The 19,692-nt window shown below is 43.3% G+C and overlaps 1 protein-coding gene across 2 annotated transcripts in view; it reads left to right on the forward strand.

The window, feature by feature from the left end:
- The window catches only part of Lama1 (laminin subunit alpha 1), a 129,340-nt gene that overhangs the window by 35,636 nt on the left and 74,012 nt on the right, over nt 1-19,692 (forward strand). For both annotated transcript variants that reach the window (XM_021186178.2, XM_029471548.1), the window contains 8 exons: nt 7,797-8,039; nt 9,026-9,205; nt 12,053-12,142; nt 13,408-13,525; nt 15,182-15,360; nt 15,982-16,087; nt 16,875-17,035; nt 18,177-18,317. In XM_021186178.2, coding sequence (XP_021041837.1) covers nt 7,797-8,039; nt 9,026-9,205; nt 12,053-12,142; nt 13,408-13,525; nt 15,182-15,360; nt 15,982-16,087; nt 16,875-17,035; nt 18,177-18,317 — 1,218 coding nt within the window. The remainder of the gene's footprint in view (nt 1-7,796; nt 8,040-9,025; nt 9,206-12,052; nt 12,143-13,407; nt 13,526-15,181; nt 15,361-15,981; nt 16,088-16,874; nt 17,036-18,176; nt 18,318-19,692) is intronic.

A 19,692-nucleotide genomic window follows, 5' to 3' on the forward strand; every position in this document is an offset into this window, starting at 1 on the left:
GAAAAGAAAATGGCCACCGGTTGCAAGACCCATAAGGTACCATCACCTTCGGGTCTCTCTCTGGCTCTCTAGACTTGGACTGCCTAGACTGCTTGCAGTGTCTGTATTCCATGCTGTTGCCCTGTGTGCTGTCTCCTCTTTGCCTCTTTGGCCTGTTCTCTAGACACTTGTCTTTTATTTTCTAACTCGCGTTTGGATGGAACTTCTCAGACCACCACACCTCTCCAAACTAGATAGAACTCCCCTGCTGCATCCAAATACCCTTCTGGCCTCTCTTTCTCCCTGTGATGCAGGCAGCCTCGTCCACAGACAGTCGACACTCGTTGATGCTGCATTTACAGTACCAACTACACTCCCTCTAACGCAGCAGATACTTAATCTCTGATCGTCAAAGGACACTTAAACGTGAAGTTGTCTGGTGTCTCCTCTTCTCAGTTTCACGTGTTGTAGGATATTTCACTGCCTAGCTCTCCCTCTTACCTGTTTGTGCTCTAGAGAAGACAGTACTCACTGCCCTGGAGCTCCAAGTGCCTGTATTGAAAGGTACAGGCTCTTCTCAGAACATTCAGCCCCAATCACAGGCCAGAGCTGTAGAGGCACCCGTGTCTCCTCAACTGTGAGGTAGGAGGGAATGACACTTCCTGGATAGCATCCACCTGAGCCACAGGCTCTAATTTTGCTTCCCTCGCCCCAAAACATTGAAGCAGACTATATATGTTGCCTCCTGTTTTGACAAGAACAAAATGGGAGCTTCCTTGTCAAGGAAAAGCCAAGTGTACTCTCGAAGGTGAAGACTAGTATAAGTGGAACGGGGCAGATCTGGCTGGGGGTAGGACTGGTACTTCTGTACCAACGGGTCTGGACTGGCCTGTCACTGCATGCCATAACCAGGTACAGCTCGCCCTGAGGGTCCCTCGGCTCTCTTCCCGAGTGTTCAAAGAGAGGAGGAAGGGAAAGAGTCCCACAAAAAACATTTGGTGACAGGAAGGTTCCAGAACACAGAGGCTAGGAATGGAGAGCACCCTTCTTTCCGGTTTTATCTTGTTAGAAAAAATGGTTCAACATTTTTGTTTTGAAATAACAAACACTGCTAGTCACCCTCCAGTTGGAGGTTGGAGAGTGACTCTGGGAGGATGGGGCAGCTTCCTGCTGGGCTCTTTGAAACAGCCTTTCCAGCTGACAGAAAGCAGGTCTTCCTCCAACAGACATGACAGACATCTTTAAAATTCCTTCCCCATCTTCAGATTACTGATTAAAAGCTGACTCTTTACTCTTCGTTGAGCCCTCTTTACTATCTCTGAGCCCTCATACTGGCTCCAGTCTTGGGCATTTATATATCTCAGCATGGATCAAAATTGTATGCTCCCTGATCTTCTGATATGTTCTTTAAAGTATTAGAGTCAGAAACCTGTGTGGTCTGAGTTTATCACCACAGGCAACCAACCCCCTTCCCTCTGGAAAGGCAGACAGAAAAAAAAAGAGTGGGGAGAAGCCATTAGACTTTGACCTGCTCGTCTCACGTGTTAATATCAGTGCTGAAGCGAAAGAAAGGCAAATCCAAACTTCTTTCCTAGTTTCTGCAGATATCCTTAACTGTGTAGGCTGGACTTCAGTGAGACACACAGCCAACCTCCTTCATAGTAGTTACTCCTGGGGGATTTCTCTAGAAGCAGCGTTGCAGGCATGCCTCCCCAGGACCTTACCACGTCCTGGCTTGTGGTTTCTTAAAGCTTTGCCAGGACCTTGAGTGATGGACGAGACATTTCTCAGACAGTTGCTTCTTCATTCTTGAGTAAGATGGGACACCCAAAGGGTGCTTGTAAGTTTCATCATCTGATAGTTTCAGAAGCAACAAAGCTTGCTAAGTACAAACTTGCCCCTTCCTCGGGGATCATCAAGTGATACGATTTATGAAACGCACTATTAACTACTAACCTGGATGCCTTTTGTCTGTGACAAGTTTGACTTTTCTTTTTCTTTCTTTTTCTTTTCCAATTTTTTATTAGATATTTTCTTCATTTACATTTCAAATGCTATCCCAAAAGTCCCCTATACCCTCCCGACAAGTTTGTTTACCCTGAGAATGTCAGAAATAAAGTGTTCCCTGTTCAGTCACTGACAGAAGGGTGGGTAGGTCCTTCCATGGGGAATTCCCAGAGGCTTACACGTGTCATCAGCCCTTGTGGATTCCGAGAGAGCTCAGAGAACATCGGTGGGGATGAACATCAGACCTTGGAAACAAGGTTATCCATACTCCCAGATGTCTGAGTTTCAGACAGGTTGGCTCTGTTTAAGTTAAGATTGAGACCCACGGCAGAACTCCTGTCCCAGTGCTGTGGCAAGGCAGCGTCTGATGTGTGCCTACGATATTATGTGACATTGCTCATGTGCATTCCGGCGATCATTAACGAGTGGAAAGCTGTCATGAAGTGGACTTGAAAATGGCTGGATCAGCTGCTGTTCTGGCAGGACTGGGATGACTCAGAGTCTGACGAAAGTGCCTCCATCAACAGTTTGTGTGCAGCCAGGCTTGTGCTGAGAGAAGAGAGTTTAGTCTCAAGCATGTTTTTTTTTTTTTTTTTTTTTAAATGGGCAGCGGAAGTCTCATGAATTTTGTTTGGATGAAGGCTTAAGAATTTATATGTCAATAGAATCTCTGTTTCTTCATTGTAAGACCTGCTCATCAACTAGAATTGGTGAGTGAGGGCTTTGTCAGTCAGCCGGGGCTGCTGGAACAGATACCACAGGCTGGACAACTTAGAGGAACGGATTCCTCACTGTTCTGTGATCTAGGTTGATGTGTCTTTGGCTTGCAGGTGCCTGTCTTCACATGGTCTTCCCCTAGGTGTGTCTGTTCTAAGTTCTTCATCTGTCATTTATACACATGATGTATGTACAGGTTCATGTGTGTGAATGTAGAGGTCAGAACCTTACTTGCTATTTATCCAGCCTAGTCATCTATGAGTATTTCAATTTGTTTTGTGCATGTGAGTACATGCACACATCTGTATACACTGAGGAGACCAAAGGGTGACCTTAGGTGTCTGTCATTCCCTCAGGAGCCACCACCTTAGTTTTTTCATATGAGATCTTTCATTTTCCTGGGCTCATAGACTAGGCTGGGTTGGCTGGCCAGCAAGCCATAGGTTTTTCACGCACCTCCAACCTCTCCAGAGCCCAAATGACAAGGATATGCCTTGGTACACAGCTTTTAAAATGTGAGACCTAAGAATCAGACTCAATTGCTCATACTTCCAAGGCCACTCGCACTCTGCTGACGGGTCAGTCATCTTAGCCCACCTCACTAGTCTGGAATTCAGTAAACTGGCTAAGTTGCTAGCTAGCTGTCTTGGAGCCTGGAGATCTGCCTGTCTCTACATCAGCCTCCCCGGAGTGAGGCTGTGATTACAGTTCATACCTCCCATCTCATGAACTGCTGTTAATCTAACTTCTGGAGATTGAACTCCAGTCATTGTGCTTGCACGGCAAGCACCTTATGGAGCTATCTCCTGAGTCTCTCAGTTCTTCTCACAGGACACGGGGTCACACTGAGTCAGTCACCTCTTACTTCAAAGGCCTTATCTCCAAACACACTGGAATCCAGAAGTAAGGGGTGAGGGGTGAGGACTTTAACACAGGAAATCTGGGGAGTGTGTAGGTCAGCTCCAGCCGGCTTCAGTGGAGAAAGTTTATACTTAGGCTCTTTGCAGCATCCCTTTCCTCCTTATCTGACTTAGAGCGGGGTCCAGTTTTTGTTTTTTTTCTGGCCCACATTCTGGAGAGCGTGAGAACTATGGAGGCAACAATGGCCAATAAACGAAAGTTGTGTTTAGCATCTACGTAGCGTCCTTTTCCTTTTTATCAGAATTACAGCCCCCATTCCTTTTTTTAGTTCGCTTCCCGGTCTCTGGTTTAGGGACCTTGAGGATGATTGGGAGGTTGTAAGAACATCGGCCTGCTTCCCAATAGAAGGGTTCTTATTCATCTGCTAGTGAGCAGGCCCTGCCTGCAGGCCTAGTCTTTCCCTCCTCCGTCGTCCTTACCTTTGGCCTTGAATCCCACACACAGCTCAGCTGTCTGACAAACGCTGGCCAAGGCCTTGGTAAGGCATGAGAATTTGGTATTGTTGTAAATGCTGCTAGCTGGTAGGAAGAATGGGAAAGACTGGGGTAGAACTTGGTGCTTGTGAGATTCCCCAAGAGGGTTGCAAATCCTTTCTGTGTGCTCATTTGCTCGCTGAAGTACAGGAAACAGCCGTTCTTAGCATCCTTGGGATGCAACTGTGAGCTTCTACATGCTCATTCTAATAACTCGGTGTCATTGTAATTAACTTTATCGCTCAAGTTAACATTTATTAGTTGTTTTTGCCTGTCCCCACCCCCAAATCCTTTCCCCTGCTGATCCCATGCTGTCATGATGCAGATGGACCCAGAGTAACGGCTGCTCTGCATCTTGAGATATGAAGCTGGTTTCTATGCAAATGCAAAGGTTCCTTGTTGCTGTTGTTGCTGCCTTTACTGCAGAAGGAGAACTCACCACTGGGGTGCTGCTTAGGGGTCGGGGCTTGCTCCCTGAAGGCGGTGTGAGCCCTAGGTGAGGACTTGGTGAGGAGGGTGCTTGGATTCATGCTAAAATGTGCAATGATAGTTTCCAAATATGTAAACCAATCCTAGGATCATTCAGGATTACATGAGATGATCGTGGAGCATTCTCAACAGGCTTGTGATGACCTGGTTGGTCACCTTATTTTCAGTGTGAAACTGGGAAAGGGCAAATTCATTTCATTTTGACATCATTGTCACTGTATAGGGAGCTGTCTGATCATCATTGTTACCTGGTACCTCTATTTGCAACGTCTGAGTACGCAAGTGCACATGAGAAGTTGTCGTTGGCCCACACGTTCATTCCCGTGGTGAATAAGAATCAAAGAACAGCTGCACAGTGCTCAGTGATGCACAAACAGGGCAACGTGATCCTCCATCTTCATGTCTCAACCCATCTTGCTTCTGACATGCTTGAGATGCTGGGACTGCCTTACCTTAGAGTGGGACACACCACAGGAGCACAGAGTGCCAGTGTCAGGTATCCGTGGCATCCACAGGCTAACCTCTGCCAGGGAACACTGTGTGTGGGTGAACAGTTGTCAGTAATAAGGAGACGGCACTATCATTCCCCAGGCTCCTTAAAAACAGTAAGGTACACAGCGGTTATGTCATGGGCTCTTGTGTCTAGAAGTTAGTGAGCAGTAGGCAGGAAAAGCTAAAACAAACAGAAACCAGGAACTTCAGAGATGGTAGCTGTATGCCCTGTGTGTACACAGGCATACACAAACATATGCATGGATAGCTGCAAACACACAAAGGTCCATCATGTACACGTTACATGTATGTATTATATATGCAGTAGTCTCTGATAGCCTGAGAACACTACTCCAAAGCCTCAAACAAGACCCAGGTCCACAGATGTTGTTTCACCAGTTACTGTTCAATGTTGCTATGACAAAGTGCCTGATGGAAACAAGGTCTGGCTTCCACAGGTATACACACACACACATGCACAGACATGAGTGCACACATGAGTGTGTGCACACACCTACACACACATGCACGCACAAACATGAGTGCACAAGTGTATATACTCATGTACATACACACATACACACATGCATACATGCATTGGACAAACATGGACACATGCATGCATATCTACATGCACACATGTGCACAAACATGAGTGTACAAGTGTACACACTCATGTGTATTCACACATACACACATGCACATATATACATGCATAAGCATGGACACATGCATGCATATCTACATGCACACATGTGCACAAACATGAGTGCATAAGTGCACACACTCCTGTGCACACACACATACTCACATGCACAAGCTCCTTTGCACACACACATATACACACTCATGTGCACACATATACACACATGCATACATGCATGTGCACAAACATGGACACATGCATGCATATATACAGGCATACACATGCACAAACACGAGTACACACATTCATGCACACACATGGACACGTGTATATGCACATACAGACACACAAAGATTTGGGTCTCTAGAAGTGATGTTAGAGAATCACATAACAGTGCAATCTAGTGTCGTCTCATTAACTCTAGCACAGAATTCGTGGCAGATTTTGAATCACCAGGAAAACAGGCATTTTCGGAATGTGTCTGGAAATACTCTGGGTGGTGCTGGGCTGTGGGAGAGATGCTGCCTCCTTAGTGCTGGTCTGGGGCTGGAAGTCAAAAGTCCTATTTAAAGCTGAGCTTCGTTTAACTCTTTCCTTCATACTTCACCCTCCGTCCTCCTGTCTTCATCTTCCCCAGCTGACGTCATTGTTGTTTAATGAATAACTATCACAGTTTACGGCTCACAGTGATGTGAGTGGAGACTTCATGTTCTTCATCCTATCAGAGTTCCTCCTCTTGTCAACATCTTGAGTCAGTGTGGGGCATTGGTACAATCCTGTGTTCATCCACTCGTGTTTTATTAACCAAGCCTATAGTTGTGCGTGTTCTGCATATTTTAATCACCATATGATGACTTATGTCCACCATTATGGCCAGTATAAGGTCATTTCATCTCCCATGCTCCCTTATGTTTACCCCTCCCCCAAGTCCCTTACAGCTTCTGGTTGTTTTGTTTTTTTTAATACTTGTTTTGTTCTACCTTCTCCAGAAGGCCATTGAGTGGGAACCCCGTAGCATGCTGCCTCATCAGCATGCCCTCTTTCAGTTAGCAGGTGTGCGTGCAAGTCCCCTTCCTGTCTTTTTGCAGCTGTATAATTCTTTTCTTGTCTTACCACTGATTGGCATGTTTGTGCGTCATTTCACTTATGGGAAGCACTTTTTATTGCTTCCAAGTTAAGATGGTTATAAACAAAGTTGTTGCAATCATCTCTGTGCAGATTTTCATCTAGTCCCTAATATCTAAACAGCGTGGTCATTGGTTCATACAGAGGGTATTTACAGTGGTGCTGGCCTCTCATGTGTTCTTGCTGCTCCCAATCTTTGCCAGCCTTTAGTATTGTCTGGTTTGGATTTTCGCCATTCTAGTAAGCTGTGAGGAGCTCTCCTCAATGTTATCTCAGATTCACTGTGTGAAAAATATTTAACATCCCCATTAAGTCAAAGTAACACTGCAATTGTCAGCTCCAAACAGAGGAAGACATTGGAAACAGCGGAGCCATCCCACAGCAAGGCTAATGGTGGTAGAGAGAAGAGTTAAGTATGCGCTTGGTCGTGGTTTATTTTGAAAACAGTCCCACCGGGAGCATAGGTCCCTGGTTGTCAGGTGTGAACAGTCATACTCAAAAGCATAGAAAGGCCCAGGCAATCATCACTCTGGGCTTTGAGTATTTGCTTCTGACTCGGTTTTAAAATTGTATGTATTTAATGTGTAGAGAATGGGATTTGTTGTATATGTGCACCATGATGCAACCACTGTGTATCTATAAGTCCAGAGTTTGCTGTTTTTGTGTGTGTGGTCAGAGCATGGAAGGTTTTTCTGTTTAGTAAATTTAGGGTACAGGACTGTTACCATGGAAACGCTGTTATACGCTGGACCAGCACCTTGTCCAGCCTATGCATCTGAAGTTTTGTATCCAATGTTCATCCCCAATCCTCCCTCCAGGCCATGGGAACCAGAGTTCTACACTCCATGTCTATGAATCGGGCTCTTTTACACACAAGCGAGTTCTTGCAGCATCTGTCATTTGGGGTTTGACTTATTAATTCTGGATTGAGACCTCCTTGGTTTCAGGTCTTTCAAGTTGCATACATCATCATTAAAGCTGCCAATGCCCCTCGGCCTGGAAACTGGATTTTGGAGCGCTCTGTGGATGGCGTCAAGTTCAAACCCTGGCAGTACTATGCCGTCAGCGATACAGAGTGTTTGACCCGCTACAAAATAACTCCACGGCGGGGACCTCCCACTTACAGAGCAGACAACGAAGTCATCTGCACCTCGTATTATTCAAAGCTGGTGCCACTTGAACATGGAGAGGTATGGTCTGCATCGCAGAAATGGCTTTCTGTCATCTGACCCCCTCCCCCCCCCACACACACACACCTCAAATGTCGCCATGATATCTCTCATAGGAACCTACGCTGAACATTCAAAACCAATCAGCCTTAACCCAGAGGTGTGCATCTGCTACCTCACTGTTTAAAGGAGCCTTGACAGGGCTCAGTCTTGATTTCTTCCCAGCCCAGGGGTTTCTCAATCTTCACTCTGCTGTCCTCTACCCCTTTAGAATCTTTCTATAAGACCAGGGCAAGAGCATGTGTTTATTGGAGAGAAGTCAGGCATGGTGACACATTACATGTCATTCTAGCACTCTGGAGGCTGAGGCAGGAGGATCATGAGTTGGAGGGATACATAGCTTTGTCTTTACGCAAACAGGGACAGAGGAGGACCAGAGGGCAAAGGTGCTTCTGAAAGGTGTCCCTCCTGCTTCTCCCTCCCCTTCAGAGATGTGGAGGGGGGAGCTGCCCAGGGACTAGGTGCTCAATGTATACAGCTCAGTAATCTCTGAGGAAACAGACACAGTGTGTTCATCCAGCGCCTTGCTTGATGGGTGACTCCTGTGAAAACTCTCAGGTACTCTCCATGGTGGGAGCTGGGCAGGAAGATCTTCAGTTACAGAGGTTAACTAAGACAGCAGACATCCTTAAGTTTGGGGTGTGTTTTCCTTACCCTCCCTAGCCTGTCCATGGCATTGGGCATTTGCTTCTGAGAAGCTATAGCATACTAGACCCCCCACAACACGAGGAGAATCATGCTACATCTCTGACGTAGAAGGATGGGTAACCCCCAAACCGAGGCAAAGCTAGGGCTACTGTTTATGAGTACCTAACTTGTGTTAGATGAGGTTTTTGTCTATCTGCTTTTAGATTGATCTTTGTAATGATTCTCTCACAGGGCTTTATTGTACATGTGTACATGTTAACGTGTCCATACAATTGATGTGTATGTTTGCCTGTGTCCAGATTCACACATCACTCATCAATGGCAGACCCAGCGCTGACGACCCCTCACCCCAGTTGCTGGAATTCACCTCAGCGCGGTACATTCGCCTTCGTCTGCAGCGCATCAGAACACTCAACGCAGACCTCATGACCCTTAGCCATCGGGACCTCAGAGACCTTGACCCTATTGTCACAAGACGTGTGAGTATGGGTGGGGTCCTTGGCCACTGTGACAACCTTGGTTTCAGGGCACATTCTTTTCTTCATTTTCTTTGGTTGGCTTCTTGTCTTCCCAGCTATCCATATTTTACTGATGATTGCCTCCTGTCATTTGTTATAAAGCTAGTTTGGAGGTGATGGCCCCAGCACGCACTCCTCAGGCCTCCTGGCTCCCTCCTAGCTGTCTCTATAGTGTAATCACCTGGAGAATGTAATGGCCTTTGTCCTAAATATCCTAGCCTGGCTCTACATCTGAACTTCAGCAACTCAGGCATTTTAATTGTTTTGTTCGTTTGGTTTTTTTGAAATGATAAAATTTGAGAAATATGTAAGAAAGTGTTTACATGTTAAGTGTCAAGTTGAGTACAAAATGGACAAACACGGTATGCCACTCCCATCACTTCAGAGCGAGTTACAAGGTTGTGGGTAGCCGGTTGTGTAAATCTGCTAAACTTTTTCGAAGCAGATGCCATATTTTAGCCAGACCAGCAACGTGGGGTCCCTGAGCCTATCACACACACCTACAAACATCTGGTGGTGTCAGGCAGGCACTGTGGGCTGCTGGGGGGCCATGCCATGGCTTACCCTGTCTCATCCTAGGTCACCCTGGTGGTGTTTATTTGTATATCTCTGACCATCCAGGTTGAGCCTGTCAGAACTCACAACATTTTGAGGGGTGGTCCATTTTTGTGTATTTTGTGTTCAGATCAGGTTAGAGAAATTCCCTCAGTGAGGTTTTATGTTAACGCTGAAACCATGAAGAACTCTATTCTGATGAACAGAGTTTCCATTTTGGGTGAAATCCATCTTACCTTCTTTTGTCATTGGTATTGCTGTATTATTGACACTCACTGTGGCTTCTCAAAAATGACTTGCGTTTTGCCAGGTTTCCAAAGATGTTATCTTAACTTCTCTTCTAGCAGCGTTGTGGTCCTAGCGCCTGCACTGGCCATCCATATTAACCTTTGTGTTTGGTATGAGGGTCTCCTTTCTATCCACATGTGATGCTGTAGAGCCAAGTGTCAGAAGTGGTTGACTTTCTTCCACGATGCGTCCCTATGTTCTGATGCTGCTGCTGTTGGGCACTGCTGGGCTTTACTCTCCCGAGTCTGTTTCTGGAGGAACTGTCCTCTTGCTGCATTGATCTAACCCCATCCCACTGTTGCATTGGTCTAACTTTAGACAATAACAAGCATTTGATTTCTGCAGCTTTATGCTAAATATCATGGTCGGTACTATGTTGGTCCAGACTGGCTATTGTAGATTACTGGCATTGTATTTTAAATCTTTATTTTTGTGTACTTTTATGTTTCTATGTAAACTTATTCTACATGTATATATGCCCCTAGAGGCCAGCTGAGGTTACAGGAAATTATGGGTTGCCCAGCATGGGCACTGGGAACTGAAGTCTGGTCCACTGGAAGCCCATCTCTAGTACCCTTTATATTTTGTTTATTAGAAAATATTAGAATTAGTTAATTTCTACCCCAAAATAAAAACACTTGCTAAGATTTTCACTAAGATTCCATTCTTGGGCTGGCACAATGGCTCAGCAGGTAAGAGCACTGACTTCTCTTCCAAAGGTCCTGAGTTCAAATCCCAGCAACCATATGGTGGCTCAGAAACACCCGTCATGAAATCTGACACCCTCTTCTGGTGCATCTGAAGACAGCTACAGTGTACAGTGTATTATTTTATATATAATAATAAATAAATCTTTGGGCAGGAGCGAGCAGGGACTGAGGGAGCAGAGTTGATTGGAGTGAGCAGGGCTGACCAGAATGAACAGAGGTCCTAAAATCTCAATTCCCAACTACCACATGAAGGCTTACCACCATCTGTATAGTTATAGTATACTCACATACATAAAATAAATAAATAAATCTATAAAAATGAATTAAAAGAATATTCCATTCTTTAGATCACTACAGGAAGAAATTTGGAAGATATTTAAACAATATTGAGTCATTCAGTCATGGTCTCAATGGTGCTCTCTGCATTAAGTCCACTTGGCAATATTATTTATTAGTAAAGGTGTTATTCAAAGATGTAAAAAGAAATCAAAGACATGCAGCATGTGTTTGTAGGAGTGACTCTCCATCATTTGTAGCTGGCACAGACATGTGCACAGATAACCTTTAAAAAAAAAAAAACAGAAACAACCACTAGAAACAATAACTAAGTCAGCAATGGAGTAAGGCCGAATCAGTCAATCAAATTAAGCACATTTCTATATAATAGCAATGAGCAATAAAAAAGAAAATCAAAATAAAAACCTATTAACATGGAAAGCATGAGGCTGTGATACAAAGTGATTGGAGAAAAAAAAACGACTTTCTTCTACTCATGTGCCTGGCATGTTCACTTGGCCGAGTGTACACCCAAGAATGTACATGTAGACGATGACATTCCCTCCTACACATCCTGGGCAACTTGCCCTAACCCTAACCCTAATCCTACCCCTAGCCCTAGCCCTAACCCTAGCCCTGTCTCTGTCCCTAACCCTCTAACCTTAAAGGTTAACTCCCTCAAAATGGAGCAGGGTCAATAATGAAGAGGGATGTTTGGTTTACAACAAAACCATAATGAAGAATTCCTTTAGACCCTCAGGTCCTCTTGCTAAGCTAATCTGAGCATTATCGCTTTGAACTGAGGACCCAGGGTCTTTTGTGTGTGAAATAAAAATGTAAATGTGAGTTTACTTAAGTTTAGAGTACCAAAAGTCACTCCCGAGCCCAGGCGAGATATTTGTGCGGCGTACTGCTTACTTTGTGCCAAAATGAAGGTGTTTTTTTTTAATTTCTGTTTGTTACACTCTTTTTTCCCCAGTATTACTATTCGATAAAAGACATTTCCGTTGGAGGCATGTGCATTTGCTACGGCCATGCTAGCAGCTGCCCATGGGATGAAGAAGCAAAGGTTCGTTCTAGCGTTTTATACTTACTGCAACCTCCACACAGAAAGTTTAGCTGCCACATCTTCCATTCTTTACTGAAGGCAGACAGTAAGAGGCATCACATCAATTTTTAAAAATTTAATTAACGTAACTGGTTTTGGTTTTAGCAGTGGCGTCCGCTTGCTTTGGTTGGAGGGCTATTTTCTCATAAGCCCTTACTGTGTTATTTACAGTAAGATATCTATGACAGGAAATTGACACCATCTTCCGTATTCTTATAAGAGACTTGGGCATGTGCTGATATAAGTTATATGTACAATGTTTATGATTCTCTGCTTTCCAGTACTGTGGGGTCCTAAATAAAGAAAAAAAATAGACTTGTATGGGTGTAATACTAAGTAAATAATTTGAGAAGTAAATAATTTGAGTTGGACAGAAAAGTGATTTCCTTCCAGTCTTTGGAGTTCTGTGCCCCGTTAAGTAGCAATATTCTCTTTTATTTATTTTACTTATTGTTAATTCTAGCTGTTTAATCTTTACACCCCTTGGGACTTCACTAAGGCAAGCACTCTACCAGTGAGAGACACCCTCAGCCCACATTCTATATTAAAATTATTTTAACATTTATTTATTTAGTTGGAGGGGTACACATGTAGAGTGCATAGTGCACATGTAGAGATCAGAAAGAAACTCGTGATCCCCAACTTTCTTATTCTATCATGTGACCCTCTTATTCTATCATGTGACCCTCTTATTCTATCATGTGACTCTCTTATTCTATCATGTGACCCTCTTATTCTATCATGTGACTCTCTGGGGTAGAACTCAGGTGGTCAGGCCTGATGGCCAGGGAGATGGCTGAGCCATTCTTGTCTGCCTGCTTTTCTGGTTTTTTTGTTTGTTTGTTTGTTTGGGTTTTTGGTCTTTTGTTTGATGCTGAAAACCATATTGATAAACATCAGAGAATCATCATCCAAACTACACTAAAATCTTTTCATAAAATATTGATAAAGACTTCCCAACCCCTAAAGTCAATGCCTCTTTTTAAAGAACACTCTTGGTAGTTAACACGCATTTGTTTGTAATCGGGCTATGCGTGCATCTCCTCCAGAAGTGCAACGCCAATAACTTGATAGCACGATGACATGAGACAGTCCCAGATCCCTCACCATAAAGAGCTACCATATACTGACTTCAAGTGGTTGCTTTGTTTTTTTCCTTAAGTAAAATTAAGAATAAGACACGGGTAACGTTTTGAGCTCTTGTCCCACATCCTTGCTTTGCCCAGCAACTACAGTGTCAGTGTGAACACAATACATGTGGCGAGAGCTGCGACAGGTGCTGTCCTGGCTACCATCAGCAGCCCTGGAGGCCTGGAACCATTTCCTCCGGTAATGAGTGTGAGGGTAAGTACACTTACAACCTAGAGATCGAAGGCTCCAGCTACTTGGTTGGTTAAACTCATAGCGTCTTGATTGTAATGAACATTACATACTTACTTTTTCAGCATTTCAACTACTGCCCGAAGCCAAGCACGCCTCTGTGACATTTAAGGGCTGAGGGGGTCATTGTAGATTCACTATTTTACCTAAGTTTCTTAGCCCATGCGTTTCTTTATTAGCTACAAATCTGAAGTCGAGATGAATGCATTACTTGATTATGGTGCTGGGTATTGAAGCTATAGGCGTCTACCATGCTGAGAAATGTTCTACCACTGAAGTACATCTCTAGCTATCTTGGCCAGTGATGTGGCTCAGCAGGGAAAGGCACTTGCCACCAAACCCAATGACCTGAGTTGGCACTCTGGGATCCACATAGTGGGAGGGAGGACTCAGCTCCCATAAGTTGTCCTTCGATGTCCACATGCAGCTATGGCCTGCATATACCAACCCACAAACACACACACACAAACACACACACACCACACACACACTTTAATAAAAATATGTTTAAATTAAGATTTTTTTCACTTTGTCTCTCTCCTTCCCACATTTTTTTTCTGAGCGTTTGTTATATGTTAATATAGAATATATTATTCAAATTATTGTATATGCTTATTTGAATATATTAGTAAAATAAAATTGATAGATATTTCAATATATTATTTGAAATAAATATTTCACATAAAATTGTAATAGATTTTTATTTGAATATACTATTCAAATAAAATTGAATGTATTTTTAATGTTTCCTATGTGGGAAATAGCATAATAATGTATACCATTCCGCAGAATTGCTTTTTTAAAAGTCATTAATTTTTTTTTAATTTAGCTTTCCCACGTGTCTCTGCATGTTTTGCCTGCTTACATGTCTGTACGTTACTTGCATTCCTAGTACACAGAAAAGAACATTAGATTCCCCAGAATTGGAGTTACACATGGTTGTGCGCCTCCACGTGGCTGCTGGGAATTGAACCCTGGTCCTCTAGAAGAGCAGCCAGTGTTTTTACCTTTTGAGCCATCTCTCCAGCCCATGGAATTGCTTTTAATTTTAGACCAGGGTCTCACATTTATTTAACAAGCACTCAACCCCTGATCCACACTCCAAGCCTCCCATATCATTTTTTGAGGGGGACACAGGGTCTCCTTATATGGCGGTGTAAAGGAGGGTCAGACTCTCTGTCATGCTTCAGCCTATAAACTCTGAAATAGCACGTGTACACTGCCACACCCACCCAGTACCTTTAATTATTTTGGTGGCAATTTCCATTTCCTCCTCTATTATCTATATCTGTTTAGAAAGTATTTATTTATTTAATGTGTATGGGTGTTTTACTTACATGTAACCTATGCCTGGTATCCATGGAGGCTGGAAAAGGGCATCAGATCCCCTGAGACCAGGGTTAAGGATGGTTGTGAGCCATTATGTGGGTGCTGGAAGCAGAACCCTGGACCTATGGAAGAACAGCCATCTTAACCAGGGAGCCATCTCTCTAGCTCTTGCCTATATCTTACAGAATTATGTATGTTAGAATTTTAAAACACAGACACTTCATGAAATAAGGGTTTTCTTTAACGGGGACACATCCCGTGCATTAATTGAGATATTAAAATATTTCCTAGAATGCAACTGTCACAACAAAGCCAAAGATTGTTACTATGACAGCAGTGTTGCAAAGGAGAGGAGAAGTCTTAATACTGCCGGGCAGTACAGTGGAGGAGGGGTTTGTGTCAACTGCTCGCAGAATACCACAGGGATCAACTGTGAAACCTGTATCGACCAGTATTACAGACCTCACAAGGTAAGTGTCTGCTTCTGGCCACTGCCTAACTCCTCTGCCTTCTAGGTGGAAGACGTGCCTCATTAACTCTCAGCCTCTGTCCTGAAGGATAGCTTCGTTCCTTTATATACCATGGGGCCGATGGTCTTCAGATTTTTTTCTCCTACAGAGGTTTGCTGTCTTGCTTAACGTGGGAATATGTGGCTATTGTTATTCAATTTGAATTGGGGTCCTGTGAGGTGTGTAATTGCAGATAATTCTAACTATAAACGTGCAGATTCAGCTAATAACTAAAGGGGGCCATACCATAGCCACTGGATGCAGTCATTCCGTCCCCAATTGACTTGACGAGCCCTTGGAATTGGCTTGCTCAGTGGCCGTGTTCAAGGATGACAGTAATAGGTGATAGAGAGAAGGAGAACCGTGAAAAGAAGAAAGGGTGACATGTTGCTATCACCATCAAAAAGATGTTTAGAGCTTCTTGCCTGGGGCTATTTTATCTTCCTGACATCTACATCCCATTATACAGAGTTGCTGTGATAGTCTCACCCTGACACTGATACCTCGTGGTTGACACTGCGGTTATTATTACAAACAATGCTGATATTTCTGGCGTCATCCAGGACAACTTCTGTATTGCAGGTATCTCCTTATGATGACCACCCATGCCGTCCCTGTGACTGTGACCCTGTGGGGTCTCTGAGTTCTGTCTGTATCAAGGATGACCGCCATGCCGATTTAGCCAATGGTAAGGACTTGGTCTGCTGTGTGTGCACTTGGTCCAGGGTGTACTGTTTTTGCTGGGTAGACTTATGACCGGGATGTAGAAATGTGAGGATTTGATCCTGTGTCAAGTCTATTTATTATCTTCTACACATATTGAGCCCTGTAGTGTGTGGGGCTTCTGTGCATCCCTTCATTCTCTTTCTCTGGCTCTAGGAGGGTCATGTTGTTGTGTGGGTATCCCAGTTAGTTCTATGGCTCTGTAATATGTGTTTAGCTATATCACATTTTACATATCCGAGTGTGTATCAATTGCTGGGAGGATATATAAAACTGGGTATTTCTATTCACCAAGGGAATCTAAAACATTGACTGCAGCTTGATGTGCTCACCCACACACATTTAGTGGATAAGCCTTCCAGCTGTTATGAATAACACTGCTATGAGCATTCATATACATCTAATTTTGTGAGTGTATATTGTATTTTACTCTGGGATCAGGAGTGGAGTTGCAGTATCATGTGGCAGTGCTGCCTGTGGGCTTTAATCTCATTGTCTCTCTTCATATCAGCGCTACAGCAAACTGTGGCCCATGGGCCAAATAGGCACACTGTTGTGTTTAAACTGTGCACATTTGCCTATGTATAGACCATGGCTACGTGAGAGCAGTTAAGAGTAACTGCCTACTTGGCTTTACCTGAAATCCTGCTCAAAGAGGTTGCAGTTGTCACGTGTTGGTCCTTTACAGAAAGTTTACAGGCTTTAAACCCTAGAACTTCCCATGTTACTCAGTACTGATGTTTCTCCACTAGGAAAGTGGCCAGGTCAGTGTCCATGTAGGAAAGGTTATGCGGGAGATAAATGTGACCGCTGCCAGTTTGGCTACCGGGGTTTCCCAAATTGCATCCCCTGTGACTGCAGCACTGTCGGCAGCCTGAATGAGGATCCATGCATAGAGCCGTGTCTTTGTAAGGTAAGTGTGGAAATTAAGGAAGCTTTTTTCTTTTTTTGTTTTTTTCAAGACAGGCTTTCTCTGTGTAGTCCTGGCTGTCCTGGAACTCACTCTGTAGACCAGGCTAGCCTCGAACTCAGAAATCCACCTGCCTCTGCCTCCCAAGTGGTGGCTTTGAGTCTCTTCTGGGGTTCTCTGCTCCCCTGGCACAGATGATCGAGTACTGTGAAGAGCAGGAAGGCTTAAGTTAGAAACAGCATGTCCCAGCAAGATGGCCCTGTTCTGTGCCCTTGGATTGAGATTGGACACCCGGCTTACTCTTTTGCGGCACCTCTGGCTAATGACCATGAATTCCCGAGGTGTTTCTGTGGCTTCTTAGATGAAACCCAATACTGTGTGCCATTTTCTTGGCATTGCCTCCCAGCTCCGTGTTTGGAGGAGAACCAGGTACATACTGAGTTTCCCAGAACTCTAATGAAATGCAGATCTGTTATCTTGCATTTCTCTTGAAACAGAATTGTATAATCACAGGAATGCGCACACACGCAGTGCCCGAGAAGGGTCTTATTTGGCCATATGATATTAATAACCATTTCCCTGGAATTCTTGAGATTTCCTGTTTGTACCTCCTGCCTCATTCCCATAAAAGCAGGGTCCTCTGCCTGGGTTACATATGACCCAGAATAAGCTCAAGCATTTATAAGTAAAACAAATAGTTATATAGCCCTCTTTAAATAGGGAAATGTTAGCATAAGCAAGGCCTATTGTGCATGCTTATATTTCTAGTGCTGAGTGGGGCTCCTGAAGGGGTTTGAGAAGTGGAGATGAACCATTTAGCCTGGGCCGCACAGTAAGATCCTGTCTCAAAAGGAAAAATAAATAAATAAATAAAACAAAACAATTTTATTTCAATGTATTGACCAATCTCTAACGTCTTAGACTTGTTCTCGGTGACAGAATCAGGCAAGTTGTCACAGGCTCTCTACTCATAAATACTCATGGCCTGAGGTTTCCCTCGTTCTTTGAATATTTATCTGAGTATTTGTTACCTGTTTGTGTAGATGCTCCTTACCAAGACCACATGCATGTCATTTCTTTCTCTCTGTCTGGATACACCAGCCTCACCAGCTAATCTTCTTTTTTTTTTTTTTTTTTTAAACAGAAAAATGTTGAGGGTAAGAACTGTGATCGTTGCAAGCCAGGATTCTACAACTTGAAGGAACGAAACCCCGAGGGCTGCTCCGAGTGCTTCTGCTTCGGTGTCTCTGATGTCTGTGACAGCCTCACGTGGTCCATTAGTCAGGTGGGAGACCCTGCAACTTCCTCAACCAGCAGGTCACGGGGCCATGTTAGGAAGCCAGGAGGCCAGGTCTTCCGTCAGAGAGACTAAGGCATCCATGCAAGGCAGCCCACTCCTAAAGCATTGCTATGTGTTTGTACTAATTCACGTGCTCATTGCCATATATGTTTTCCAATTGAGACAGTTGGCTGGAACGGTGCTGCAGGATATATAACCTGTTGCCCTTTCTTCTGTAGGGCACACTTCCCCATGGGAGTTTCTCATTTTGGAGTGGGAGGCATCCTAGGGGTAGAAGAAGAACAAGAGTAGAGGGCGTGGAATTCTAGAGCAGGCAGGCTCTGGGGTATGGGGAGGGCTGGCACTGTGAGTCTGGAGGGTTTTACAGGGTGATGGCTGGAAGTTAGGGAGGGGCTTCTGGGCTCCGGGTTTACCACTACTGACCACTAGAGTAGCCTCACTAGGGGGCTATCCTCACCCCTGGGCAAGCGAGACATTGCAGTATCGATTCTGAGGTTTAAAAAAAAAATTTTTATCATTTGGCTATGAAGCAGAGTGAAGAAAGAAAAGATGGTCAGAAGCAGGAAGATATTTTAATCATGATACTTATAGTCTGATCACCTTATAGCTAAGATACTGGGGGCAGAAGAAATTTGGATTTTCTTTTTTGGAATATATATAACTATATATATACATATATAGTTATATAATATATTATATTTTATACATATTCTTATATATTATATGTTATATTATATAGTATATATATTCCAATATAATATATTATACACATTTTATAGATATATATATCTTTCTAATTTGTATATATAATATACAATATATAATATAGAATAGATGATAAATATATAACATTGGAATATATAATAACCCAATATAATATATATGAATATATATTATATAACATTTATATATATAAACATTAATATATATTATAAACACATATGATAAACAAATATAAACAAATATAGAACATATATTATCTATCTATCTATACATATACATATTCATGCCTATATACATCTTGCCCACATAGCCTGAATACAGTTTTTGTGTACTGTTTTGGGTGTACCTGTTTTATGACACAAATGATGTCAGGTGTGAGGATTCCCATGTATGACTCCAATAACTCTAGATTTGGGGACTTTTTAGATTTGGAATATTAATCCTATTAGTATCTTTGCTCTTATTAAAAATCTAAAATGTGAGGTTGGGTGGAGTGAGAATTTTGGTTTCTTAAAAAAAAAAAAAAAAAAAAAAAAAAAAAAAAACAGGAATGTGCTTTCATTTTAATCCCAGGTGTGGGTGTGGGGCTGCTTCAGACTCTCTGCAGCAGCTGACTAGGACTTGTCTCACGCTTTAG

This window comes from Mus caroli, chromosome 17, assembly GCF_900094665.2.
Source record: "Mus caroli chromosome 17, CAROLI_EIJ_v1.1, whole genome shotgun sequence".
Classification (NCBI taxonomy): Eukaryota; Metazoa; Chordata; class Mammalia; order Rodentia; family Muridae; genus Mus; species Mus caroli.